Source organism: Melospiza georgiana, chromosome 13, assembly GCF_028018845.1.
Source record: "Melospiza georgiana isolate bMelGeo1 chromosome 13, bMelGeo1.pri, whole genome shotgun sequence".
Classification (NCBI taxonomy): Eukaryota; Metazoa; Chordata; class Aves; order Passeriformes; family Passerellidae; genus Melospiza; species Melospiza georgiana.
This window is the reverse complement of record NC_080442.1, coordinates 15,277,753-15,301,915: the sequence shown is the minus strand read 5'-3', so window position 1 is coordinate 15,301,915 and position 24,163 is coordinate 15,277,753. Positions and strand designations below refer to the sequence as shown.

Genomic DNA, 24,163 nt, shown 5'->3' with positions numbered 1-24,163 from the left:
CTGGATAAAAACGTGTGCAGAAGATTTACCTCAAGTGATTTCTCTTGAAATCCCCGCGCTTCTATCAAAAAATAAGTTTTCACAAATAGAAAAATTTCAAGCCAGAAAAAAAGCATTCTACCACTTCCCTCTGTTTCTCCATTAAGCTGTATTAATAACCTTTAATTAAATGAACTGTTACCTATTGAGTTCAAGTTCAGTGAGCGCCACAGATGCCGAACCCATGAAGTCTGAAGAGGTTAAATCACGATCGTACACCTGGTGGCAAAATAAGACAAATATTTCCAATTTTCACATCATAAGCCTGTTTTATCCCAGGCGATGAAAGAACAGATATTTTAAGCCCTTTCAGTTCAATTTTGTGTTCGAAAGATCAAAGCTTAGATATAATTCAGGGATCACTTTCCATCTCCCTGCTTTAATTTGTATTTTTAGCTAAATATTTAACCAGCATTTTGAAAGTATCTTCTTAATATTATGTAAACAGAGACATGTGTGCTGCTATGGATTGTGCCTGCTCCTTTATACTCCACACGACAGCATAATGAAACGCTGCACAAAAAATCAGGTACTTGTGCTTACAGATGTTTTAGCAATTAGTGCTCACAACTGGTAGCTTGTGGTTCTGGTAACTGTAATGTTACTCATAACCAGAAAAGGCTTTGCTACTTGTCACGGCTGCATCCCAGGTAATAATTCTGTGCAGCCCAGTCAAACTGCACTCCTAAAATGTGCTTCTGAAACTGCCCTTGGTTTCCCTGAGTTTGCACAAGCACGGGGGGAAAGAGAGAGGGGGAGAGAGAGAGCAGAATTCAGCTCCACGGCTTTAAACAGATCCAGTCAAGGAGTTTTATTTCAAACTTGGGTTTTTGCAGACGGAAAGCAAAACATGCAAGTAAAATCTGGGAAAGACATATGTGCATTTTAATTTGAAATTGCTGAAGCTCTTAAACTGGATTGTGTTTTATGCCGTGCTGCTGCAGGGAATAAAAATCAATATGTTTCTAAAGTTGAAAATAATTGCTTAAAAAAATATTGGGCAGACTTTCAAAAATCTGAGACCGAAACTTACCTTGATCCAGAGGTTTTGATCGAGGGTCTGTATGGGCAGCACAACAGTTTCATCCCAAACTGGGTTGAGGTTCTTGTAGACTACCTTACTTTTGTAAAGAGTTTTGCCATTCAGTTTAAACTTCACGTACGGGTCACTTGTACCTGTGATAATTAATTAAAAAATAGATTAGCATCAGCACCGTATGCAACTCCACAACCTTAAATTATATTTTCATAAAATAATTTTAAGCAGTTAATTGTAATTACAGATACATGTATTTCCTTAATTACCTATATAAAAATTGCTCATTCATACAGGAAACTTTCAGACAGAAGCAGAAAGCTGCCTGAAAGCAGGCAACAAAAAAATCTTCCGTGTTTGCTTGATCTCTGTTGTTTTATTCTTAAGAATACTAATTGTTGTTTAACAACTCTGTTAAAATTTTAATTTGGTAAAAGAGCAAACAGAAGCAGCACTGAGGCACTATTTACAGGCCAACTAATGACAAGTGGAAGAGAGAAAATGTGATCCTGTGACTAGGAATATATTCAAAGGACCCAAACTCCAAAGCATCGTAACTGGGATAGGAGCTCCAAGGAAACCAGTAACAATAGCTAAAATACCCGTCAGGATTTCATCACTGGTGTGACTTTGCCAATTTACTTAAAACCCAATTTGAGGTTTCAGTGAAAAAAAAACAGCAACATTATTCATCAGCTCAGGATAAAAAGCACACAGAGAACAGACTCTGCAAAAACAAGCACTGTCCAGGTAACACGTTTTTAATCCAAGTGGCACAATTTGCCAGGGCAATAATGTCCCCTGTTTTTATGGAGCAGATGTCCATGGACAGAGCGTGAGGCTCGTGCCACTCGGCAGCAATAGACAGACTTGCATCTGTCAAAGGAAAACAGAAGAGGGAATCAACTTTTTATTATTGTTATTAAACTGGTGGCATCTGCACCAACACCAACCACCGTGCAGGACACCGGGTAAGAGGGGGAACAAGGCGCAGGGAGGATTTAACTAGAGGATGGTTGATTTAGTTATTCGTATAGACTTTGCAAAAAAAATCTTCACAGGCTGCAAATAAAAGGGAAAAATCAAACTGAGATATAGCAGCGTCTACAATTAACTGAGCCTAGGTGCCATTCATCTGTCATATCCAGTATTTTCTGTATTGTTCATGATATTTGGAATTAAACTTCCCTCCTAACAGTTGAATTTCATTAGAAGGGTAACAGCTAGGGTGGTGGTCCTGGCTGGCTCCAGCCTGCAACATGGGCTGCTGGAAGAAAAAACTGATTTCTACAGCAGACTTCAGAGTCAGAAATAAACTGAACCTGTCCTCCCTGGTTCCCACTGGCCTGACAAACACATGGCAGTCCAGGATAACCCAGCCTAAGAGTAATACTCAGTCTTGCCAATGATTTGGTGCACCTGTGAGGATGTGAAAAATCCATATTTAAATATCCAAAGCTCTCATCAGTGTTATGTGAACGCAGACTTAAACACAAGAAAAAACAACCATGTGTAAGCATCTATTTGGAATTACACAGCGCTGTAAAGTACTGTGCTCCTGGGAGACAGACATATTTCTAAGAATTATAGAAAGTTTTTATTCTGCTTTAATTTCAAAAGGGAAGAGTTGTAGAACCTGGTCCATTCCGTGCATAAAGTGTGTTTCACTCCCAGAAGGAAAATATCAGTTGGCTTTCAAATACTGTCTGCAGCTGATCCTTTTTCTGAATAATAATTGTTGAAAAAAAAAATCACTTTTTCTTTTTGGTTAAAAAAAAAGCTGCAGACTTCTTAAACAGAATTCTCTTTTTCTTCTCCTCTAAGAGAGACTAATAATAAGGGCCTGATGGAAAGCCAGGAAAGTCAGAGGGCAGCTTCTTATTGTTCCCAGTGGGTTAGGACTAGACCTTTCCCTAAAAATTTCTCAGAACTATGAATATACTCTTAAACAAAGCATGCAGCTTAAAACCAGCACAATATCCAGGAGTGGGAACACACAAATAGATCACAGCCCCACAGTGTGGGGGGGCAGCAGACCTCAGAAGATGCAGAATTAAAAAATAACAGCACTGAGCTCTTTGGTGTCACTTCCAAAAGATTTTAAAAGACCAAAAAAAAAAAAAGGCAAAAAATCCCCTGACTTTTATTTACAGGGTAAGCTGGACAAAGCAGCATAATTAAAAGTAAGAATAATAATAATGTCCACAACCTATTCTGTGCATGAAATAGCAACTGGCCAAGACAAGGAAAGCAAGTGATGAAATGAAAGCACGAAGAGACGATGGAGGCAGGTGGTTTATGGCCATAACTCATCTGCTTTTGGCACAGAAAACCCATGAAAAAGGACAAAACCTGAAAAGAGAGAGAAAAATAGGAGATACAGAATAAAAGCAAACAGCCAGCAAGTTCAATACCAACAAGCAGAAAACTCCAAGCCCTTTCTCTGAGGATGGGAAGCAAGAAGACTATAGCTAAGTAAGCCTCCCAATTGCATTATTGCTCTGAAAAGCTTTCCAGGTTGTTATACAGCAAAGGAAAATAAAAGGTGGGGGGGGGAGAGAGAAGGGCTGCCCAGCACTGCTCATGCAAGCCAGGCTTTAGCAATCATTCTCATGTATTTATTTTCAATAAACTCTTCCTTTATATTTACACGTATTTATATATATAGAAACATACATATATAAAAGCAATTTAGGTAAAATGAATATATACATAAAATGAATATATGTAAAAGGAAAATACATTTTGTTTACATAAAAATATATATCATACATTTAAAAAAAAAAAGTGGGGGAGGGGGAAGCTATAATAAAAAGAGGCCTTTAATTAAATAAGATTGCCACTCTGGGATCAGGCCTTCATGCTTGTCAGCTTACTCTCAAAATAAACATCTCAAAGCGGGGCCTCAGTGGTGTCACTTACTCCAGCAAGGCAGCCTGGGTAATCCCTCGCTATCTTGACAGCTCCATAATGTTCCGGCGGCTTCACGGGTGAGCGGCGGCACCCGCGCCGCGGAAAATATTAATGCGGAGAATTAACGGCCAGAGAGAGGGGGACGGCGGCTTACAAAAGCCAAACAAGGCAAAGGTGTCAAGTTAGCACCGGAGTTAATTGTGAGGGAAAATAATTGTGGTGGGGAGTCCTGTGGTGCTCGCCTGTCGGGCTGTCACGGGGGTGACATCTCAACTAGTCGGGCGAAGGACGGGGTGGTGCAGCTGCCGCGGCCTGCAAACGGCCACCAGCAGCTGGATTGTCACCTGGGTGGGGGGACACAGAGCACCTGGCGGTTGGTGGTGGTTACTGGGGTGAAGCTGCTGGAGAAATGTCAGGATGGACATGGCAGCACAGGACCAACCAGTGGCAGGCCCTGGGGGCCAAGCAGCATGGGAGTATGGCTGCCGTGTCCTACAAACAGCAGGATGGCATCTCTGTGCCACTCAGCAGCTGGATTGTCACCTAGGTGGGGGGACACAGAGGACCTGGGAGGCGGTGGCGGTCACTGGGGTGAAGCTGGTGGAGAAATGTCAGGATGGACGTGGCACCATGGCCCACAGGGCCTGCCCCAGGTCGGTCCCAAGCGCGGCTGCCACGTTCTACAAACAGCAGGATGGCAGCTCCATGCTACCCAGCAGCTGGATTGTCACCTGGGTGGGGGGATAGAGAGGACCTGAGAAGTGGTGGTTGTCACTGGGGTGGAGCTGGGTGGCTGGTAGAGAAATGTCAGGATGGATGTGGCAGCAAGGGCCTACCCCCGGTCGGTCCCAAGCGGCACCAGAGCGCAGCTGCCACGTCCTATAAATGGCAGGATGGCAGCTCTGTGCCACCCAGCAGCTGGACTGTCACCTGGGTGAGGGGACACAGAGCACCTGGGGGTTAGTGGTGGTCACTGGGGTGAAGCTGGTGAAGAAAAGTCAGGATAGAAGTGGCACCATGGCCCCCAAGGCTGCCCCAGGCTGGTCCCAAGATGCTGACATAGCCTCTCTGCTCACAGCGTCTGGTTCTGGTTTCCTTTAAGACACCTCAGATTGCATCCAGGTGACCAAAACAGTTGACAGGGAATGAGAAATAAGCCAGGTGGGCAAGCCTCTCCTGATGGGATGAACAGCACAGACTGCAAATTACTGACTGCATTTGAATTCAGGGCTTGAAGCCTTCTGGATTCAAGCTCAGAAAGATGTCTGGGTCTATTAAAAGCTATTTATAAGAGACAATCTACAATCTAGGCAGAAAAACATAACTTTTTTTGAAAAGAGCCTGGTGATGTTAGAGATGAACCAGTCTAAAAAAAGGGCTTTTTGTTTATAATCTTCTTTTAACTGTGACAGAAATGGATAATTTACTGAAAAAGCCAGACCAATTAAAAAAATGCTTTTTAGCATCCATTTCCTAGTGAAGGCAACTGAATCAACAACTTTTAAGCACATGCATGAAGGCTCTTCTGAAAGCAAGGTCTCACTCACATCAGTAGCAGTATCAACAGGGGAATGGGTTATTGTTAAAGCCAGTTGAGAATTTTGCCCCCAAAAAATATCTCTCTGGTGGGAAAATCAAGGTGCTCTGAGGCTAATTTGTATATTGTACAGGGAAACAAGTAGATGCTCACACCATAAAATATATGGACAAAATATATAAAAAAATACATGATAATCTACTTCTCAGCCTAAATCAAACCAAATAAAGGGTTAAAATGAAAGCTGATCTCTTAAAAAAAAATCATTCATCATCTTGGCCTCTTCCCCCATGAGAGAAAAAAACATTCATCTTGACAGTGATGCTCCTTGGAATTCCTTTGCATAATACCAATATAATTTCTATTTTCTTCCACTAGCACTAAAAAGCAATGAGTACAGGCAGACCAGACATCACCTAAAACTGAGAAATTTTCAGTGAGCAAAAAGTTGCTGGGACAGAGCAGCAGGAGAGGGTTTAGTAGCCCAAGAAGCTAAACTGTTAAAGGTGTTTTTAAATGGATACTGCTGCCCTCTAGCAGCTACCGAGAGGTGGATCACATCCACTGCTTCAGAACGAGGGAAAAAATAACCCAACAAACCCAGAAGACCCAACATAATTTCAAGCCACACACTGTTTTATGAGAGCAAACTTACTGGAAATGTAGCATATGAAACAAGTCTCGTTCCATAAATAAATAAATAAAAATGACCACCAAATTGCCTTAAAATCTTGAAAAAATCAAAGAGCAGTGTGAAATATAACCTAGACCATCTTAAGTTTTGGTTAAAAAACTAAATTTTAATCTGAAGAAGGAAATTAAGGATTTATTTTATAGGCATGTAAAGAATAAATATCTGAAAATCTTCCTAGAAATAGAATTACTGGAGTTATTTACGACAAGGAGTAAAAGACATTCTAAAATAGAACACACATTTTTCTTTTTAAGTGGAAAACCACTACATCCTTGCAGAGAAACAGCCGAGATCAAGGCTTAAAGGGGAAATCAGAAAAAAAAAAAGTATTCTGCTGGCAGGAAATTCAGGTGATTTTGGAAAGTTTTGTCCCCAGCTAGTTTTACGTGGCCAGATGGAAATGAAACATTGCTTGGAAACAAGCAGCCCCAATAGGTTCCCCAAGGGAAAATAAAACCAACCAGAAAAAGAAAAATACACACAAACCTAAAAAAAAAATCCAACACAAAAAAACCAATAAACCAAAAAGACCAGAGAAGTGTGAAGAAAGTGTGCAAACAGTTTAAGGGAAGGTGAAGGAGGGGAAAAATTGCCTGAACTTAATAGAATGAAAGATGCAGACATAGCACTTTCTATTCAAGACACTTCAGAAACACCAAAAAAAAAAAGTGAAGGGACTGATGTGACAAACATTAGGGACATGTGACATAAAGCACAGAATTGTATTTAGTAAGAATTAGTCCAACTGAACACTGCTTTAGGCACTGGCAGAGGCTCCAAGAGCTCCCTGGAGCTTTCTCTTCTGCTAAACAACCCCAACTCAGCCTTTGTTTCTTGTATTCTGAATCTTCATCCAAATAAAAATCTTCTTACAAGGTCCCAGAAAGAAGCAGGGTTAGCAGGCAGGTGTCCCCCAAGACTCAGCTCTGACAACTGATGGAGCTAGAACAGTTTAAGAAATCTATTTTTTAAGCTATAATTTTGACACAAGAAGAGTCACAGGGTGTTCTCTGGGCCCAAATATTCTCTTCCTATGCTGTCATTCCAACATTTCCTAAATTAACATTACAAGAATGGAAAGACATAGAAACTGCTTTTGTTTGAACTCCTTCTGTTTTTCTGAGGTTCCTTTATCAGTGCATTCCTTTCCCACACCAGTGCAGGCAGGATGCTCACAGGGATCACTGTGCCCAAGGGCAAAGTTTCGGGCACTTTGCACTTCCAGAAACTGGGCTTGGCACAGACAGACACTCCCAGCACAAGCCCTCGTTCACATACAAAAAAAAAAATCCAAAAAGCATCCAGAGAAAACATCCAGACGAGTGCTCAGCACCATCCAAACTCTCAGCATTTGTAAATTAGCCATGATTACGCCTTTCAAAACGAAGTGTGAGAAGTTGCCTTATACATGGCAATAATTAATAAATCTGAAGGCCTAATGATCTAATTGCAGATACCCTGAAAACAGAGAAAGTCTAAATTAATCAGCATGTTTGCAGAGAGCAATTCAGCCTAATTGCTCTGAGCATTTGCTTTCCAAACAATTACTTGCTCTAAGCTGACAAATACCCAGCAGAGCACACACACATCCCTTCCTCTAGCACTCTGGTATCAGCACAGACCCAGGCAGTGAAACACAGAATGATAAAACACCCTGACTTTGGTAAAACCCACTGGGACCACTAAGGTCTAACTCCTGGATAGCCCAGAGCTATGAGTGGTGGGTTCCTGCAGGCTCACTGCTGCTGGAAGTTAAAAGTGCATGTTATTCTACAAGTTTCTTTCCTTTTATTTTGTCCTTGGGAGGCTGATCTCTGGCACAGCTCACAGGGAGCCCCCCAGGACGCTGTGGCAGTGGGGGCTGTGAGATATGAGAGCAGAGGATGATGTGCTGAGGACAAGGAAAGCATGATGCACCCATGGAGGTGTTGCATCTCCTCCCCTTGCTCCCTTCACACTGCCTCCATCGTGAGAGGAAAACCAAAGTGCAGCAACAGGAAACCAATGAAACCTGAAAGGAAGAAACAGAGATGGGGCACAAAGGTCCCGTAAAAAAGATCTACAAAACACAAAACCAGGTAGAAAAGAGACACACACAAAGTTCAGGTTGGAACATGTGGTTAAAGGGGAAAGAAAAAGAAAAAAGACACCAAGCACTGTGTCTCTTGTAACTGCACTGTTTAACAGATGAAAAATGAACTTTAAGAGCACAGGATTTGGAAATGGGAGGGGCTTCTCACCCTCACAGGCACTCAAAGCCCAGTTTCTGTTTATTCTTACAACAGCAGAGCTGGGTTTGCCACCTGAAGGAAGGCAGCCCTTCCTTGCAGCTGTGGCATCCCTTTGTTCACTGCTCTGGAAGGGTGACTCCACCAGGAGCAACATGCACAGCCAGAGCATCCCAGTGCCAAAGGGGAGCAGGACCCTGGAGATTTCTTCAGGTTGACCCAAACAACCACAAGGCATCACCCTGCCCTGTGAAGGTGAACCAGCAGGTGGAAATGGGATCCAGCCTCTCCCAGCTCAAAGCATGAAGTTGGACTCCACAAAACAAGGGTCAACAAGGCCCTGAAACCACTAAGGGTGAGATAAGGTGACAACACTTAGAGCACCAGTGATATTTTTAATGCCAAATGAGATACAGAATAATCATCTCTCTGTTCTGCCAAGTTGCTGCAGTGCTCCACAGATCTTTCATCAAAAAAATACATTTCTGCTCTCTTACTACTTGCAGTATTGAAACTACACAAATGCAAACTCCTTGCCATCACTGAAACACATCTAGTAATAATAATGCCATAGAAAATACATTAAAAAATCAAACTTCTGGTGCTGTGTATGTACACACACACATAACCTTCAACGTTTGGCTCAGACCCTACAAGAAATATAAATGTAGGAACCATGGACGGCCTAACATGGGCCCCAAAGGTGCACAGAGGTAACATGCCAAATTTACCATCTGCTTAGGCAGTTTCTGCTCTGTGACTGGGTGAGACTACAAGCAAGTAAATCAGACTCCAAGCAAGCTGAGGACCAACAGGTAACACCTCTCTCATCCTGCATCCCTGGACAAGACACTGATTTAAACCCAAAAAAGAGGGTTTTGGAGCTTCTCTACCTTCCACCAGAACTAAGATCCTGCTCTAGCAGCACTAGGATTCCTTGGCTGGGGCATATATGTTGGGTGTTGCTGTACAGAGGCTTTTTCTTTCACTTACCCTTCAAAAAATAGATAAAAGAGGAGAAGGCGGCACTGAAACTGATTTATTTTTCTTTTCTACATTGTTGGGCAATTTAGAGGAAGCACATGCATCTCTGAACCAGTGTCCTGGGCTGATGCAGCCTCTCAATAGAGAGCAGTACAAGGAGAGGAGTTGCAGAAAGTCAGGGACTACAAAGACACAAGAGACAGATGAAAAGCAATGCAAGAAGTAAAAAGTAAAGGAAAAAATGGGAAAGAGCAGATGTTAACAGGATTAATATTATGAAGAGGAAAAAAAATGTAATGAAAATCTGGTAAAGTGAAGGAGGAATTTATATCACACCAAAGGGAACATATCCTGGAAAGAGTAGTGAGGCAACAAGTCAGGAAAAAATACTGGGAAAGTTGGAAAAAAGTGAAGTCTGCAGTTTTAAGTGGAACTCCTGCTCGCCTTTGCTTGGCCAAGCATAATTATTTGCAATTAATAACTTAAGCATATAATGAGTAAATTCAGGGAATTTGTGAATTTGATGAGTAGTGCCAGGATGGTTTTTAGCAATAGCTAAAATGTCAGAAATATCCAATGTCAGAGATATCTCTCCTTGGTCACAGAGCTTAGATTTATTTTTACATTTACACACAGATAAATACTTACACTGGGACAAAACAGAGGCAGGAACAGACTGAACACGAGCACAAGAGACTTTACTCAGCTGCCAGGAGAGGGCATCACCCACCCACACTGCAGCCTCTAAGCCTGAGCTATTTAAACTGTTGTAAAATAAAATTATGGGGGAAAGTGCAAACATGAGAAGAAGGCAGGACACCAATCTTAAATACCATTTCCTTTATCTTTATGTAGATAAAGAAACTCCTTCAAAAAATATAAACTGATTGGTTTGACGACTGCTTTGAGATTTTTTTCCCAGATAAATCGCTGATTGCATACTAAATGAAAATTAAAATTTAGGAAAACGACAAGACTTATTTTAAACCTTCTTTAGGCTAAAGATGCTGGGGCATAAACTCTCCACTCGGTCTGTGTGAATATTTTGCTAAATTTAAATTATTCAGAGTGTACTGATACAGCCCAGCAGAGCAGCTCTAACCAGCAGCAGGGTGGGGGGAGAGGAGGGAAGTCTCACACTGCCAGCCCACAAGTTATCTCTGGGGCTTTCTCACACTGAAGAGATGAGCAGAGCTGACAACCTCCCACTTTCAAAGGCACGTTGAGAAAGCCCAGTGGCTGCAGGTCAAGCCCCAGCATCACACAAAGATGTCACATAACCAGAGTGACAGCAAAGGCCTGCAATGATGGGCACCCACTGTGGGCTTTTTATTTTTTTAAGGAGCCACCACTGCAGCATGGTGGTGACTGATGAATAATCATCAGGGCTCTGTTTCCTCCCCTCCTGCTGCCTGTGCAATAAAAAGCAGCAGTTTTACTAAAGGAAGCATCCCCTCACATATTCAGTTTACTAAATGAGAGGTCATTTGCCACAAAGCAACAGAGACTCATCAAAAGGGATTTTTCCCCCCTTATGTTGTTTCCCTGTGCTGTCCAATGCTTTACTAAAACAAGCATTTGCTTTCTTACACAACAAAACACAGCCTAGAGCAAAGTATGCTCTGTCTTCTCTAGAAATACTACTTTGCTGGAATTGCTCATTTCCAGCATCTTTTTCCTAGGAGCAGTTGGATGTGTCCTGGCTTGTGCAGCCTGCCAGTAAAATCTGATGAACTGCTACACTGTTAGGAAATTCAGGCTTTTGTATAACCATAAAGATCTTAATCTAAGTACTGGTTCACTTCTTCCAAAAACTGGTAGGAAAAGTAAGCATACACTTAACCAAAAGTTACTGTTTTGGGAAGCCATGAAAAACCAATATGGAAAAAGTTAACTGAGATATCAGACAACAGAAATCCCAATGAGCACCTCATGTGAAATCAGACAGGTCCCTCCAGGTGCAAACCTTCAACCTTCACAGGCCTTTAGGCTGTGCAAGCTTATTTTGTTTAAAACCAAATGAATAAAGCCCATGGCTTCACCTCAAAAGAAGCTGCTCAGACATTTTGCAAGACAAAACTACCAGAACTGTTTCCACATGCAGGAAAAAAAAAAAAAAAACAAATGAAATCAAGCCTGGACGCACGGAAGAGCTCTCTGACAGCTTCAGATGGAAGGTCCTGCCACAGCTGCTGCCTCAGGGTCCTACAGGCTGCACAGAGCCTCTGGCAGGGCAGCTCTCCCTCCACAGCAAGTGACTGGCTGCTCACAAGTATTTCTACTCCCTCTTTCAAAATCCTGAATAAAAGCCAGGTTAAGGGAAGGCATTTTCACACTTTTTTCCAGGAATTCCCCAAATATTTTTACAATTTCTTTGATATGTCATTTGAGGGTGGGTTTTGGGTTTTTAGGATGCTGTCATTGCTCAGTCACAGGCCAGGTTAGAGAGGATTGTTGGCCTACAGATGTGCTCCTGTGGTTACCCCTTTTATCAACATCTGTGCAGATAACCCCAAAAGCACTCCTAAGAGCAGCTCTATCATTTAATGAACCTCCAATTATTCTTTGGAGGTTTTTTTCAAGCTCAAACAGAATTCTTGCAGCTCCTGAATGGGTCCAGGTGCTAAGGGCAGCCAAGAAGGAGCTTTGCAGCTGCACAGGCAGAGGGCAGCTCCCTCCCCTGAGTTTCCACGGTGGATAAACCCAACCTCTGAGTGCTCTGACCTACAGGAGAGACACAGAGGCCACAGCTCCTTGCACCGCTGATAGGCAGCCAGCTTGCTGCCCAACAGATCAGTGATAAAGGAGTGAACAAAGTGATAAAGTGTGAGAATTCTGCAGGAAGCCAGAGGGAAGGTGGGGCTCACCACAACGATCCCTGATAACCAGGTTCCTGCCTTCCTTCAGGTGGATGGTCAGCAGGTAGGCAAAGGGGCTGGGCAGCTCACTCAGGCAGTCGCTGGCTTCCTCCAGAGCCTAAGGAGAACAAAGGAATCAGTCACACACCTCTGGAAGCACATCATAAACCAGGCAGGTGTGCTCCCAGTGCTGCTGCAGAGATAAAGTTCTGCTCTGTCCTTAGGGCAATCCTTGACAGAAAGAAAAAGTAAAAGAAAAAAAGAGGGAAAAGAAAAAATATTTCTTTCCCAGGCTTTCCTTCCCTAGGCAAGTAGCTAAGTATCAGCATCAAATATGTTCAACAAAGCAAGGATTTTACCTGAAAATGAGTGGTGATATAACAATCACAAATGCATGCACAGGCTTTCCAAATCCTTTCAGCACATTTTTTTCTGAGCTGTTTCTTGTGCATTCAGAGCATCTCTCAAGTTGGAAGAGACCCTCAAAGTCCTTTGTATCCACCTGATAAGCTCAGGAGGAAGAACAGATCTCACAGAGCTGCTGAGAGGAGAGCACAGCACTTCTTTGTGCAGCTCCAAAAGAGAGAAGGCCAGTGGCAGGCAGTGCTGGTTGTGAGCTTCAGCAGAAGCAAACTCGAGAGCATTTCTGCTCCTCAGAGGTGCTGCCACAGGGTTACACAGCTCAGCATCATCCTCCAGCTGGAACACTTGCTGAAAACAGCTCTGGACAGCACTTGAGAGGTTATCAGAGGGCAAAGGTAGAGAAGTTCATCCACAAAGCAAACATGTTTTACATGAGAATAACATGTCAGAACTGCCAGTGCCTCTTCACACTGCCCCCAAACTGATTTCACTATCTGTCAAAGCCTACAGTTGTGTTACTTCTTGTATTTACTTTAATCTGGTTTGTTCCTACACTGTTATTTCAGTATTTATGCTGCTGCTCTCACCAGTTACCAGTACAATATAGATATTATAGAGTTCTTCAAAAAATCCAGAACATCTGGGTTTATTAAAACATTAACAACCACTTTAAACTACTAAAAACCAAAAAAAACCCACCACTAAATAAACAAATTCCCCACAAACTGAAACACCCCCACAAAAAAAACCTCAACACACTCTGGGCAAATCTCCAGATAGGCTCTTCACCAGATGAGTTTTTGAATTTGTAAGAAGCAAAGAACCTAAATCTAAAATAAATTTTGTTCCTGATCAAGCTTCAAAATGACACGACTTACCATTTGGTCATCAAAGTTTTGAGATGATAGGGAAGAGTCAAAATCCATTTCTCCAGATGGGTACTATAAAACAAAAGATACAATGAATTAGACAACAATACAGGAAAGTAAATGCTCCTAGCATCAGTCAAGATTACATACATGTAATGAAGGAAATGCTCTTACTTATGCTTATAGATAATTTAAATATATATTTCTTTTTCCTCTTTTACAGTAACTGCTCTTGAGTTTAATCCAGGAAAAATAAGTGCCTGCTTCCAGCTAGGAATAAATTTCTTCTTCACCTCCCCAGCACTGGGTGCTGAAGGTTCTTATCACAAACTCTCTTGATGTCTGAAGGTTGTTGTGTCTGGCAGCCTGCTGCTCTCACTTGATCACAATTTCTCCTTCACCACACAAAAAGCAAGTTCCACTTTAAAGTTTTTTAAATAGTTTTTTAACTTGGTTTGGTGTTTGGGTGGGTTTTTTTTGTTGTTGTTGTTTGTGTGGGGTTTTTTTGTTTGGTTTGAGTTTAAAACTAAATTGCTCAGAGGAAAAGTTAAAAAAAATTGTCAAAGGGAAAGGTGTCCTTGTTTTGGATGAGTTAATTCTCCTTCTAGCAATTGGTACAGTGTTCTGTTTTGGATTTAGGGTGAGAAGAATGTTGATAACACACTGATGTTTTTAGTTGTTGTTGGACAATTACTGTCCCTCTGCTGAGGAACTGGCTGGATATCAGTCAGTAGGTGATAAACAACTGCACTGTGCTCACTTGTTTTGAATACTTTAACTGCTGTATCATTTCTATCAAAATATTAATTATTTTAAAATATCATATAAAATATATAATTAATATAATTAATTTTTTAGATTTTTGTGTTATAATATCTTTACAATACATTAAATATTATTAAAATAATAATATAATTCTTCCTTATTATTCTTCCTTTTCTGCCCTTTCCTGTCTTTATCTGGACTCATAAATTTTACCTTTAACCCCCAATTCTCTCTTGAATATATGATGGTTCCCATTGAGCAAGGAGTAAGAGAGAAAATGTGATATTTGCTGCCTGCTGGGTTAAACCACAACAAAAGAGAAAATAGAAATACGAGAAACATGCTGCAATAACTGGAAGATCCAAAGGATTTTTTAGCAGAGGAAGTCAAACATTTCCTCCTAAATACTGACTCATCCAACACCTTGAGGGTAGAGTGGCCCAACCTCAAGTCTGTCTGAAGTGATTCATCACCCAGGACATCTCTGATGCTCCCCTGGCTGCTCCAAGAGCCCACGACCATCATTTCAGCTGAAGAGGACCAAGGTGCCTGGGAAACTCCTCTGGTCTGATGCAGGGCAACCACAGCCCGTTCAAACACAAAGATTTATGCTAAGGGCAGTTTCTGTCTGCAGAAATGCACACAAGGTGGAATTCGATCCTCATGTGAAAGGGTGGGAACATCCAAACCTCTCGCAGCATTGTGTGCAGCACCACAGAAACATTTAAAAGTCAACCAGCTCCTGCACCAAAGTACATAAATCTTAGCTGTATTGACATGCTGAAATAAACATAAATGCCCTTCGTGTAATTTTTTCCCTTCTCTTCCTGCAAATACATATATTAGATATCAGGAAGTACAGAAATCCAGCATTGCAAGGAAGATTTCCCTTGCACGACAGACAAAATCTAACTTTATGGTTCCCACAGTAATCATAACTTGGCCACCTTGCAAAAACACATTAAAAGTGGAAAAATTATCATCATAAAGAGCAGCAGAAGAATTTTCTCACACAACGGAGCTGAGTTACAGCTGCTAGGGGAACCCTAACTTTGAATTTTCTGACTAGTATGCATAAAATCTCACTCATGTGCATTAAACTTAGTGTTTCTTGGAGTCTCTGGCTTCACAGGAATCTCCTTCAGGCACCATCATTGGCACTGGTAATGGTCCCTCTTTACAGCTTATTTTACACGCCACTAACGGGTTCAAAGAACTGCATCGAAATTATAATTTTAGAGGTATTGCCTTGGCTAGCTTGATATAATTTATTTTAAAATTACCCTCAAAATTATTATTTTGTCTTTATTCTGTTTTTTGTTTACTTGCATTACATCCACAGATATTGAACAATTATCATTTTAAATAGAAAAACTTGGGTTCTTTCAATTTTAGCTCCACATAATAAAAATTACTGTTACTCTAGGTAGCTAACTGCACTGAGATCACTGAATACAGATAAAAGTCTTGGTGAAAACATGGTCCTGAAACCTTGATTTTATCAAACTACAGTGACACTTCTCAACTTTAAACAAAAGTGGGCACACCCAGGGGGGGTCACAGCCCCAAATATATTTACATGAAAACAAATCAAGCAAGAGTAGATGTATGAATATACATAAATTGAAAGTTCTTCTTGACAAGCGTTCCCACCTCTGTCTCCTCTTGGTTTCTGCAGAACTATTCAAAATACAAAACCACTGAGTGCATATGCAACAGGACAAGGCTTTGGCTTGCCCAAATTCGCCCTAAACCAGGACAGTGACTCACTGCAAAGTGCTGGCAAGGAGATAAAGAGATATCAGAGCACTTCAGCAATGACGCGTGGCCATGGACAAAACCCAATGGCAAAAAAAAAAAAATAAAGGCATTACAGGAACCCTTTACAACCTGAATCACGCAGGGATTCAACACAACTTCACCTGCTTCTTCAGCCTTGCCTAGCTGGGTGCAATGGGGAACAGAGAGCAAACCTCTCACAAATGGGAAAATGGTATTTGGGCAGAGCCTTGGTGAGGATGGGCTGTGCTGAGCTCTGCAGGGGAGTTCACACCAGTGAGAAAACCACAAGCACACGCTGATCTCACGGTATCGGGTGGCCAAAGACAACCAGGAAATGAGTAGGTGGCATGTGACAAGCAATTCAGGGGGGAAAGGAGCTCAGCCTACATTTCTGCTTTTTTTAGTTTGTTTTGTTCCAGGGATCTGCCTTCCTTCTGATTTACCTCCCTGGGCAGGGAGTGATGCTCACACAAGAACAATGGGAACTCTTGTGCTCCTCAGAGCAACCCCACCCAGCATTCAGGGACCAAAATTCTCTGTAACAAACTATTCCCATCCCAGGCACACACGTGTATTTGTACACACAGCACAAACCCAGCAACTGTTCAACTAAGTGCAAGCAAAGCTGAATATTGAGTTGTCATAGAATCATAGAATATTGAAGCTTGGGTTGGAAGGGACCTTATACATCATTTAGTTCCACCCTCCCTGCCATGGACACCTTCCAATATTGAATTTGTTTTGCACCAGATTCAATGTAATTAAATTTGCTCAATTCTCCTTATTTCTACTTTCCTTTGCCTCACTCTCTCCTTTTATTCTCAAGGAGAAAGATCTTTATAAATTGCACTGGAGGCAGATTACAGTAAGGAAGCATATTCACACAGAGAGATGATTTGCCATATAAGTGAATACCAAATGATTTACACACACCAGCAAATACAGAAACACACATTTAGGGAAAGATGCAAGTGCTGCAGAAAATAAGCCAGACTTGGATTGAGCATCTGGATGAAACTGGACTTGAGGTTAAGCTGTTTCATCACTATACAGGTACTTCATTCTCCTAGAACACTCAGTTCACCCAAAATCAAAGTAGGACTTAGTATTAATTTCGTTCTGCTGAGGCAGATTTTAGATTAGGGTTTCTGGCATACAACAGCAGGAAAAAACTGCTGCCATCATTAAAATAACCTGGAAAAACTTCCAAAATAACTAGAGTTCATATATTTACCATATACCAAGTGAAGTGCTACAACTTTTGAGTAATGTTTGAGCAGAGAAACAAAGCACTGTACCATTTCAGTCGCTTTTCTTAAGTACCCCTCAAAATAATGAACACTCTAGCAAGGTGAAACCAATTTGTGAACAATTTAGCAACCCTAAACCACAAGTGATGGTCAGTAACTACCAGTCTGACACTCTGCATCACAACAGACCGGGAGCTAACATCCATTTGGTAGGAATACACAGGTCTCTGAGATGCAAAACAAGCAGTTTATATCAGAAAGGACCACTTTCCCCACATCAGTGCTAATCATCCTTTTGAGGGTGAAGTTAAAAAACAATTAACCTGAGAAATCCCTATTCCCAAGGGAAGACTTGAAACAAAAAACGCCTATTTCCTATTTTGGCATCTTGAACGACTACAGAGGCAGCTCCCACAACTGCAACAATCAGGTAATGAGAAAAAGGCCTCACAAAGTTCAAAAGATAACCTTCCCAGAGAGAACTCAACAGGAGCAGACATACTTCCACAAAACCTAACTAAAACAAATTTTTCCTGAAGTGTTTCCTGCAGCCACAATCTTCACCTGCTGTCGACATAATGAAGCTATCAATGAGCTCCTCAGGATTCCCAATTTGCTCAGACCAGGCAGGAATTAATTTCATGACAGTATTGGTCTCTGATCCTCCTGGGACATTTATGTCCAGACACGAATACTGAGCACAGAGCAGGGGGAAGGAAAGGGGGACAAGACAGCGCAGAGAAAACCTTTTAGTTTTTCACCTCCTCAAATCATCATCACAAAACCCAAAAAACCAGTCCTGACAATGATGCTACATGTTCTGTTCCCCATCTTGTGTTTGTTTTAGTTAATTCCAGGGGCAGGCAGAGCTCACCTTGTTCACAGCTGTCTTTCACCTATTGCCTTCATCAGAGTCTTCAGTGGGTGGAAGGCAAATTGATAGTGCCACATAGCAATCCTGGTAATTATATTAACTAAAAAGCAAATGTATCAGCACCTCAATTCTGAGCTCAGAGAACTGCAACAACTTTTGATTTGAGGAGGCAATTCCAACAGATCTGAAAAATCTCAGGTATCTTTAAAAATAACAGAAGAATAATAAAAGAACTAAAAAATTGGAGCAGTGTTATTTGCAGCTCCAGACTGACAGGAAGGACAGCTGAACTAGTCTTGAATAATGTGTACATCATGTAAAGTTTAGGCTTATTTTCATTGCTCATTCATTCCTTGAACAGAGCCCCCTCCTCACAGAATGGTGCAGGTGGGAAGGGGTCTTAAATCTCACCTCATGAGCAGGAACACCTCCCACTCCACCAGGCTGCTCAGAGCCCCGGCCAGCCTGGCCTTGGTTGGATCCTCCATCCCTTTTTAACCCAGAAAATGAAGGAGAAGCACGAGGAGCCCACAGGAGGCGGCAGCTGAGCCTCGCTGCTGCTCCAGCACCCACCTCTGTCCCCTCGTCACTCAGCGCGGCGCTCAGCCGGGAGCTCTGCAGCAGCTCAAAGAGGTCCTCGCTGGATCTCCTCTTCTTCCCCTCGGACACGGGGCTGCCCACAGCCTCAGCTCCTCGTGAGGACAGCAGGTGATTGCCCACATCCTGCATGTCTGGGGGGGTGACTGTCACCTCCGTCCGCGTCCTCTGCTGTGATGCCCACAGCCAGTCCTCTCCCGCCGCCTTCACCGAAGCGTTTCTGCTCTTCAGGGACACCACAGACCTGGAAAAGCTCTTGGGGGAGCAGCTCGACAACACCTGAGCGTTGGAGTAAGTAATTTCTTCTTCCTCCTCTTCTTCCATGAGAGTGTCCACCTCCAGCATGTCAGGCACGGACACGCTGAGACAGCGGTCCAAGGAGCGGCCCTTCCTCTCCAGCATCTTGCCTGACCTCTTCTTCGTCCTCCTCACGCTCAGGTTTCGCAGGAACGGCCGCGTCTTCTGCTTCAGGGATCCCCACACGGATTGTTTGTCCAAGTCCATTGCTGCAAGGGGAAATCTCAGCAGTGCCTCCTGCACAGAACAGCTTCAGCGATTCCCAGGGTGACTAAAAGGAACGTAGGAAGGAGGCAAGTCAATCACAAAAGTGAACAGCCGCTCAAGACTATGATTCATGTTGTCTCATCTTAAAAACTTTCAGTCATTTCTCTGAACAGTTAAAACGGAGCATGTCACATTAGTAAGTGCTTCCAAATACAATCTGGTGGGTAGGTTTGATTATTTGGGAGGAAAACAGCCAGAGCAAGTATTTATTCCTACACAAAAATGCAACGTCTGCCCACTACTTCATTATTTCCAAGAGGGGACATTACGTTTCTTCTTCTGTCAAGCCCTGATTTGTGAAAACTTGAGATTTGTCCAATTTGAAACTGTTTCTGTACAAAGCTTACTGACGGGAGTTAAATCGTGATAATGCAAGCACACAAAACATGCTGGCAAAGCTGGCAGTGACATTTCTGCTGCCACTTTCCCAGGCCATGTAGGGCTTTGTTGACTATTTCCAAGGCTACAGAGATTCTTACAGGATGTGTTGTTGGCAGATACGTAAAAACTAAGTAGCTGAGGCTGAAGAGAGGACATTGAACTTGAGGAATCCCAACTGGAACCCCAAAACACTCCCTTACATTAACACACTCCCTTACATTAACCCACTGTCAGTGAAAACTGCAGAATTATTTTTCCTTGTAGAGTAGGAATTGAGAGAAAAATAATACAAAAATGGATGGGTGGATCACTTTTGAAAACCTACTGGTGGACTCATCTTTGAGCTGATTCACAGTGAGCATTTACGCAGCTGGGAGGGTCAGGAATAAAAGAGCTAAAATAAAATCACTCACTGTATGTGCATCGTAAGGGAACAGGGACACCTCTGTGCACAGGAATATCCTCACAGACAGACTCTTCCGTGGTTAACAGCTGAGCAATCATCCTTATTCTGTGAAAAGAGGTGGTCAAATCATCATCAAAACCCAGTAAGAAAAAAGGTGGTGAAACCTGCAAATTTGCTCCTTTACAGTCACACACACAGAGGTTTCAGTACATACCCACATCCTCAGAAATATACACCCATTAACTACATGAGGGCTGTTCCTAAACTCACAGCATGTTTACCTTATAACTATTGCATAATCAACAAAAAATTACTTCCCAATGTTTTCCTGATTACTAGGAAAAACACCAGGAAAGGCAACAGAAACACAATTGTTAGATTAATGCACAAAGAAAAATTACTGCCTGCTTTCAAAGAAATCTACTCTTGAATTCATTAATTTGAATGAGGCTGCATAACCAGTTACTTAATAACTTATTTAAATAACTTTATGACTAACCTTGCCACACTTGCAGAGTGTTCAGCAATGTACAAAAAAATTCCCTAACTGCATTGCTTTCTAACCAAAGCTGCACAATCCTCCCCTCCCCATTTATATTAGCAAATAAAAAATATCAGCATTATTATAACACAATAAATGAATAAGCTTAATCGAATTGCATGCATTCACAAGGCAGTAACAGGTTGTGTCCAAACAGGAATGTATGTTAGTGTAGATGTATCAACATGACACAGCCACAATATCAAAGTGCACATGGACAAACTGAAATTGGGGTTTTGTTCCTTACAGCACCACTATGTAAAATCAGTTTTCTGAACCTCACAGAGGAAGATTGCACACAGAAAGGCCCACCATGCCTTTGTATTTCTCACTGAACTCAGGCAGAAGCACAACAGATTTATAGAGGGAGGAGCAGAGACACAAAAGTCAGCCCAGTTTGATTGGGAATGGAGAGATGCCTGTGCTGGAGCAGCACCTGATGCCCCGCACAGCCTCAGGAGACATGGCTGGATTTGCTCACACCAGATAAGAGCTTTCACTGAGGCCCTTCCCTGTCTCCATAAAACCTTGACAAGGCAGGCACAGCCTCCCTGGCAGCTTTACATCACTTGCCAGCAACAGAAGTTATTGGGCTAAACACGTTTGCACAAAACATTATGAAACACACTGCTGGGAGTCATTTAAACAATTCATCTTCTGCTACTGCTCTCTGCATGGCTCGCCTACTTGCACTGAAACCTGCTGGAGCCAAGATGTTGCAAATAAAGGCAGAGCCCAGCTCAACATGCACTTCCCAAGGCACTTACTGCTTCCCATTCCCTTCCTGTTATTCTCCACCCCTCTCACTTTGAGGACCCACTGCCGTTGTTGTTGTTATTTTGTTTGCTTTGAGATTTTGTTACCAAGGAGCAGATTTATTCCTGTAGGTTTTTCCAGTTGCTTTCCCCAAGTCAAACGCTCTTTTCCCCAGTTAGATTGCCTCAGTTGCTGATTAGAAATGCCCATTCTAAAAGGGACCACACTAGTCTCTGATATCTACCTGCATTTAACCCATAGCGGGCAGAGTCCTCCTCAAGCCCAGCAGCAACACAGTGGAATCAAATTGTTAAAAATAAAATTTAAAAGGGGTTTTGTCAAGACAGCAGGGATGGCTCCACTGAGCTGCCACCTCGCAGCTCCTGCACTGGAGCAACACATCAGTGATACCTGCTGCACAGGAAGCAGCAGGTTGTCTGACTGAGGCCACAGAAGAAATAAACCCATCCCTGGTCACTGGATTGCCTGGAAGTTTAACCATACTCTGCCTCTGGACCTTTACATCCACATTGCTGCTGCAGCTACAACTTCTCTTACGTAAGTATTGTATTCACAAATAAATTAACTCAAATGATGGCTATGATACGCAATGAACAACAAACACACAATGTGTTCTCATCTGAGAAAAGGGTAAACACAGTCTGAAGGCCAAATGCACTCTGACATCAGCCATCTGCTTTTTCACTTCCTCAGCTCAAGAAGACACACACAGATCTCCACCATGACAAGAAATGTTCTCTAGGGAGATCACTGGAACATTGCGAATGGGGACCACCCTTCTCCACAGTGGTGCTGGAGCTAAGATTGCTGGGGCCAGCCCATATTCACACACACAACTCTTCTTTCTTCCCACATCAATTTCCTCTGCTTGTCTCTTCCATAGAGAACAGCATCAATAGAAATGCTTTATTTTGAAGAGAGAGAAATTCTCTCTTGCATGTAGAAAGTGTGTCCTTGGTACCAACATGTTGTTCATGTAGTCTTTATCCTCCACAGGCCAGAAGTTTTCCCTTTTCCTTCCTCAGCCTCAGAAGTTCATGGTCAACTGTATAGCCAAATATTCCCTAAGCAACCACAGGGAAAAAAAACCACATTTTGCCAAATTATTGGTCTAAGCTTGGCCTCTTTATTCTTCCCCTTTCAATGGCACATTGTGGCAAAAATCTGCCAACAGAAAGCATTCAAAGACACACACTTCCTGTTATCAAATTAACTCTGTTGTTTTTGATTTCATTGAATGGCTCCTTGTTCTTAGGTAACGAGAAAAAGATAATGTTTTCAGTCTACCTCCTTCAGTTTTCTCTTTAATATGCTGCCAAATCTCAAATGCTCAGAAGAATCCATGTACTTTAATCTCTTCCTTCAGAGAAACTGCTTTTGATTGCACCTGTCATTTTTATTACATCCTTTTATTTTGCCATCTCCTCCTCTTTTGGAGGCAATAGGGACAGAAAGGATTACAGACAAAAAAAGTTGGTCATAGCTCACTATGACTGAACAAATATTACTAGCATTTTATTCTCCCTTAAGTATCTTCTAATTATGGTTCTTGGAATTTTTTAGAATTTTTTTAATGTGCTTTGGTTTCTTTCAGTAAAACACTCCATATGCACTCCCTTAAATTCACATAATATTTGGAGCTAAATGATTTTTTAGATGTTCTAGCAGGTGGCTATAAGAGATATTTCAAATGCCACTGAAAGCCTAGAGAAATCATCCTGCAATTCTACTTCACTTACTAACTTGACAGGAAGCCAGCAAAGCCACAAGTGAGAAATACTGCAAGACACTTTGAAAGTATTATAGAAGTGCCAATATAACCAAGCAAATAAACTGAACAAACCCAAATTGATTTACACTCTGGAATTATGGAAGAAATTGTCTTTCTCCACCATGGAACCATTCCCTGCACATCCAGAAGTGCCCTGTGCACACTGAAGATGCTCCTGGTTAATATCTTTGAAGTATCATCTTCAAAGTCAGCCAAGATGACAAAAACACACCTGAGCACCATTCCAGCACTATTACAGCTCTAGATTAATTAAATCCATTAATCCTTGTACTCATTTGTTTATCCAATGAAGGTGAAAACTTTGGGTCAGCGTGCATGCCAGCCACCTTTAAGTTCAAATTCAATCAGTGTGTTTTCAGCTACAACTAAATGCTAATAAACACCTAAATCCATGGCAGCTGAAATTACCAACACATGCATCAGAGGCTGTTAGGAAGGTGCTCCTCACTTGAATGCATATTAGCACAGGTTCAAATTGGAAGGAACTAATGGAACTCCCCCAGTGTAAAACCTCTATTGATTCTGGCTGCTCTGGAATAGGATATTCACCCCAATCTCTGCCTGTCTGGCACATTCACTGGCTTAAAACCTAATGCATGAGACACTGTACAAATTACAAGAAAAGATAATTACATTTCCCTTATGCAACATAATATTTGGCTATGGAAAGTTCTAATATGAGTTTATAACCTCCATTAGGTTTATAGCGTCTGAATTCAGTGCCCTGAGAAACAAGACTGACAAGAAGGTGATAACAGAGCAGGGGGAAAAGGGACTGAGGACTTTTTTTCATATTTGTATTTTATCTTTTTGCTATAAATTGAGTCTTCTGGCTCTAGGAGCCATAAATGCAATCATTCCTCCTTGGGAGAGAAAGGAAAATATCAGGGAAATAACTCTCTGCTGGCTGAAC

At 42.0% G+C, this 24,163-nt stretch overlaps 1 protein-coding gene across 1 annotated transcript in view; it reads right to left on the bottom strand.

The window, feature by feature from the left end:
* MCTP2 (multiple C2 and transmembrane domain containing 2) overlaps window positions 1-20,231 on the bottom strand; it is a 101,782-nt gene extending 81,551 nt beyond the window's left edge. Inside the window, exons 1-6 of the mRNA XM_058033215.1 lie at window positions 20,148-20,231; window positions 18,766-19,357; window positions 13,531-13,593; window positions 12,299-12,407; window positions 1,073-1,215; window positions 182-258 (exon numbers count right to left, since the gene is read on the bottom strand). Of these exons, the coding sequence (XP_057889198.1) occupies window positions 182-258; window positions 1,073-1,215; window positions 12,299-12,407; window positions 13,531-13,593; window positions 18,766-19,293 (920 nt within the window). The 5' untranslated portion in view covers window positions 19,294-19,357; window positions 20,148-20,231. The remainder of the gene's footprint in view (window positions 1-181; window positions 259-1,072; window positions 1,216-12,298; window positions 12,408-13,530; window positions 13,594-18,765; window positions 19,358-20,147) is intronic.
* Window positions 20,232-24,163: the final 3,932 nt, after the last annotated feature.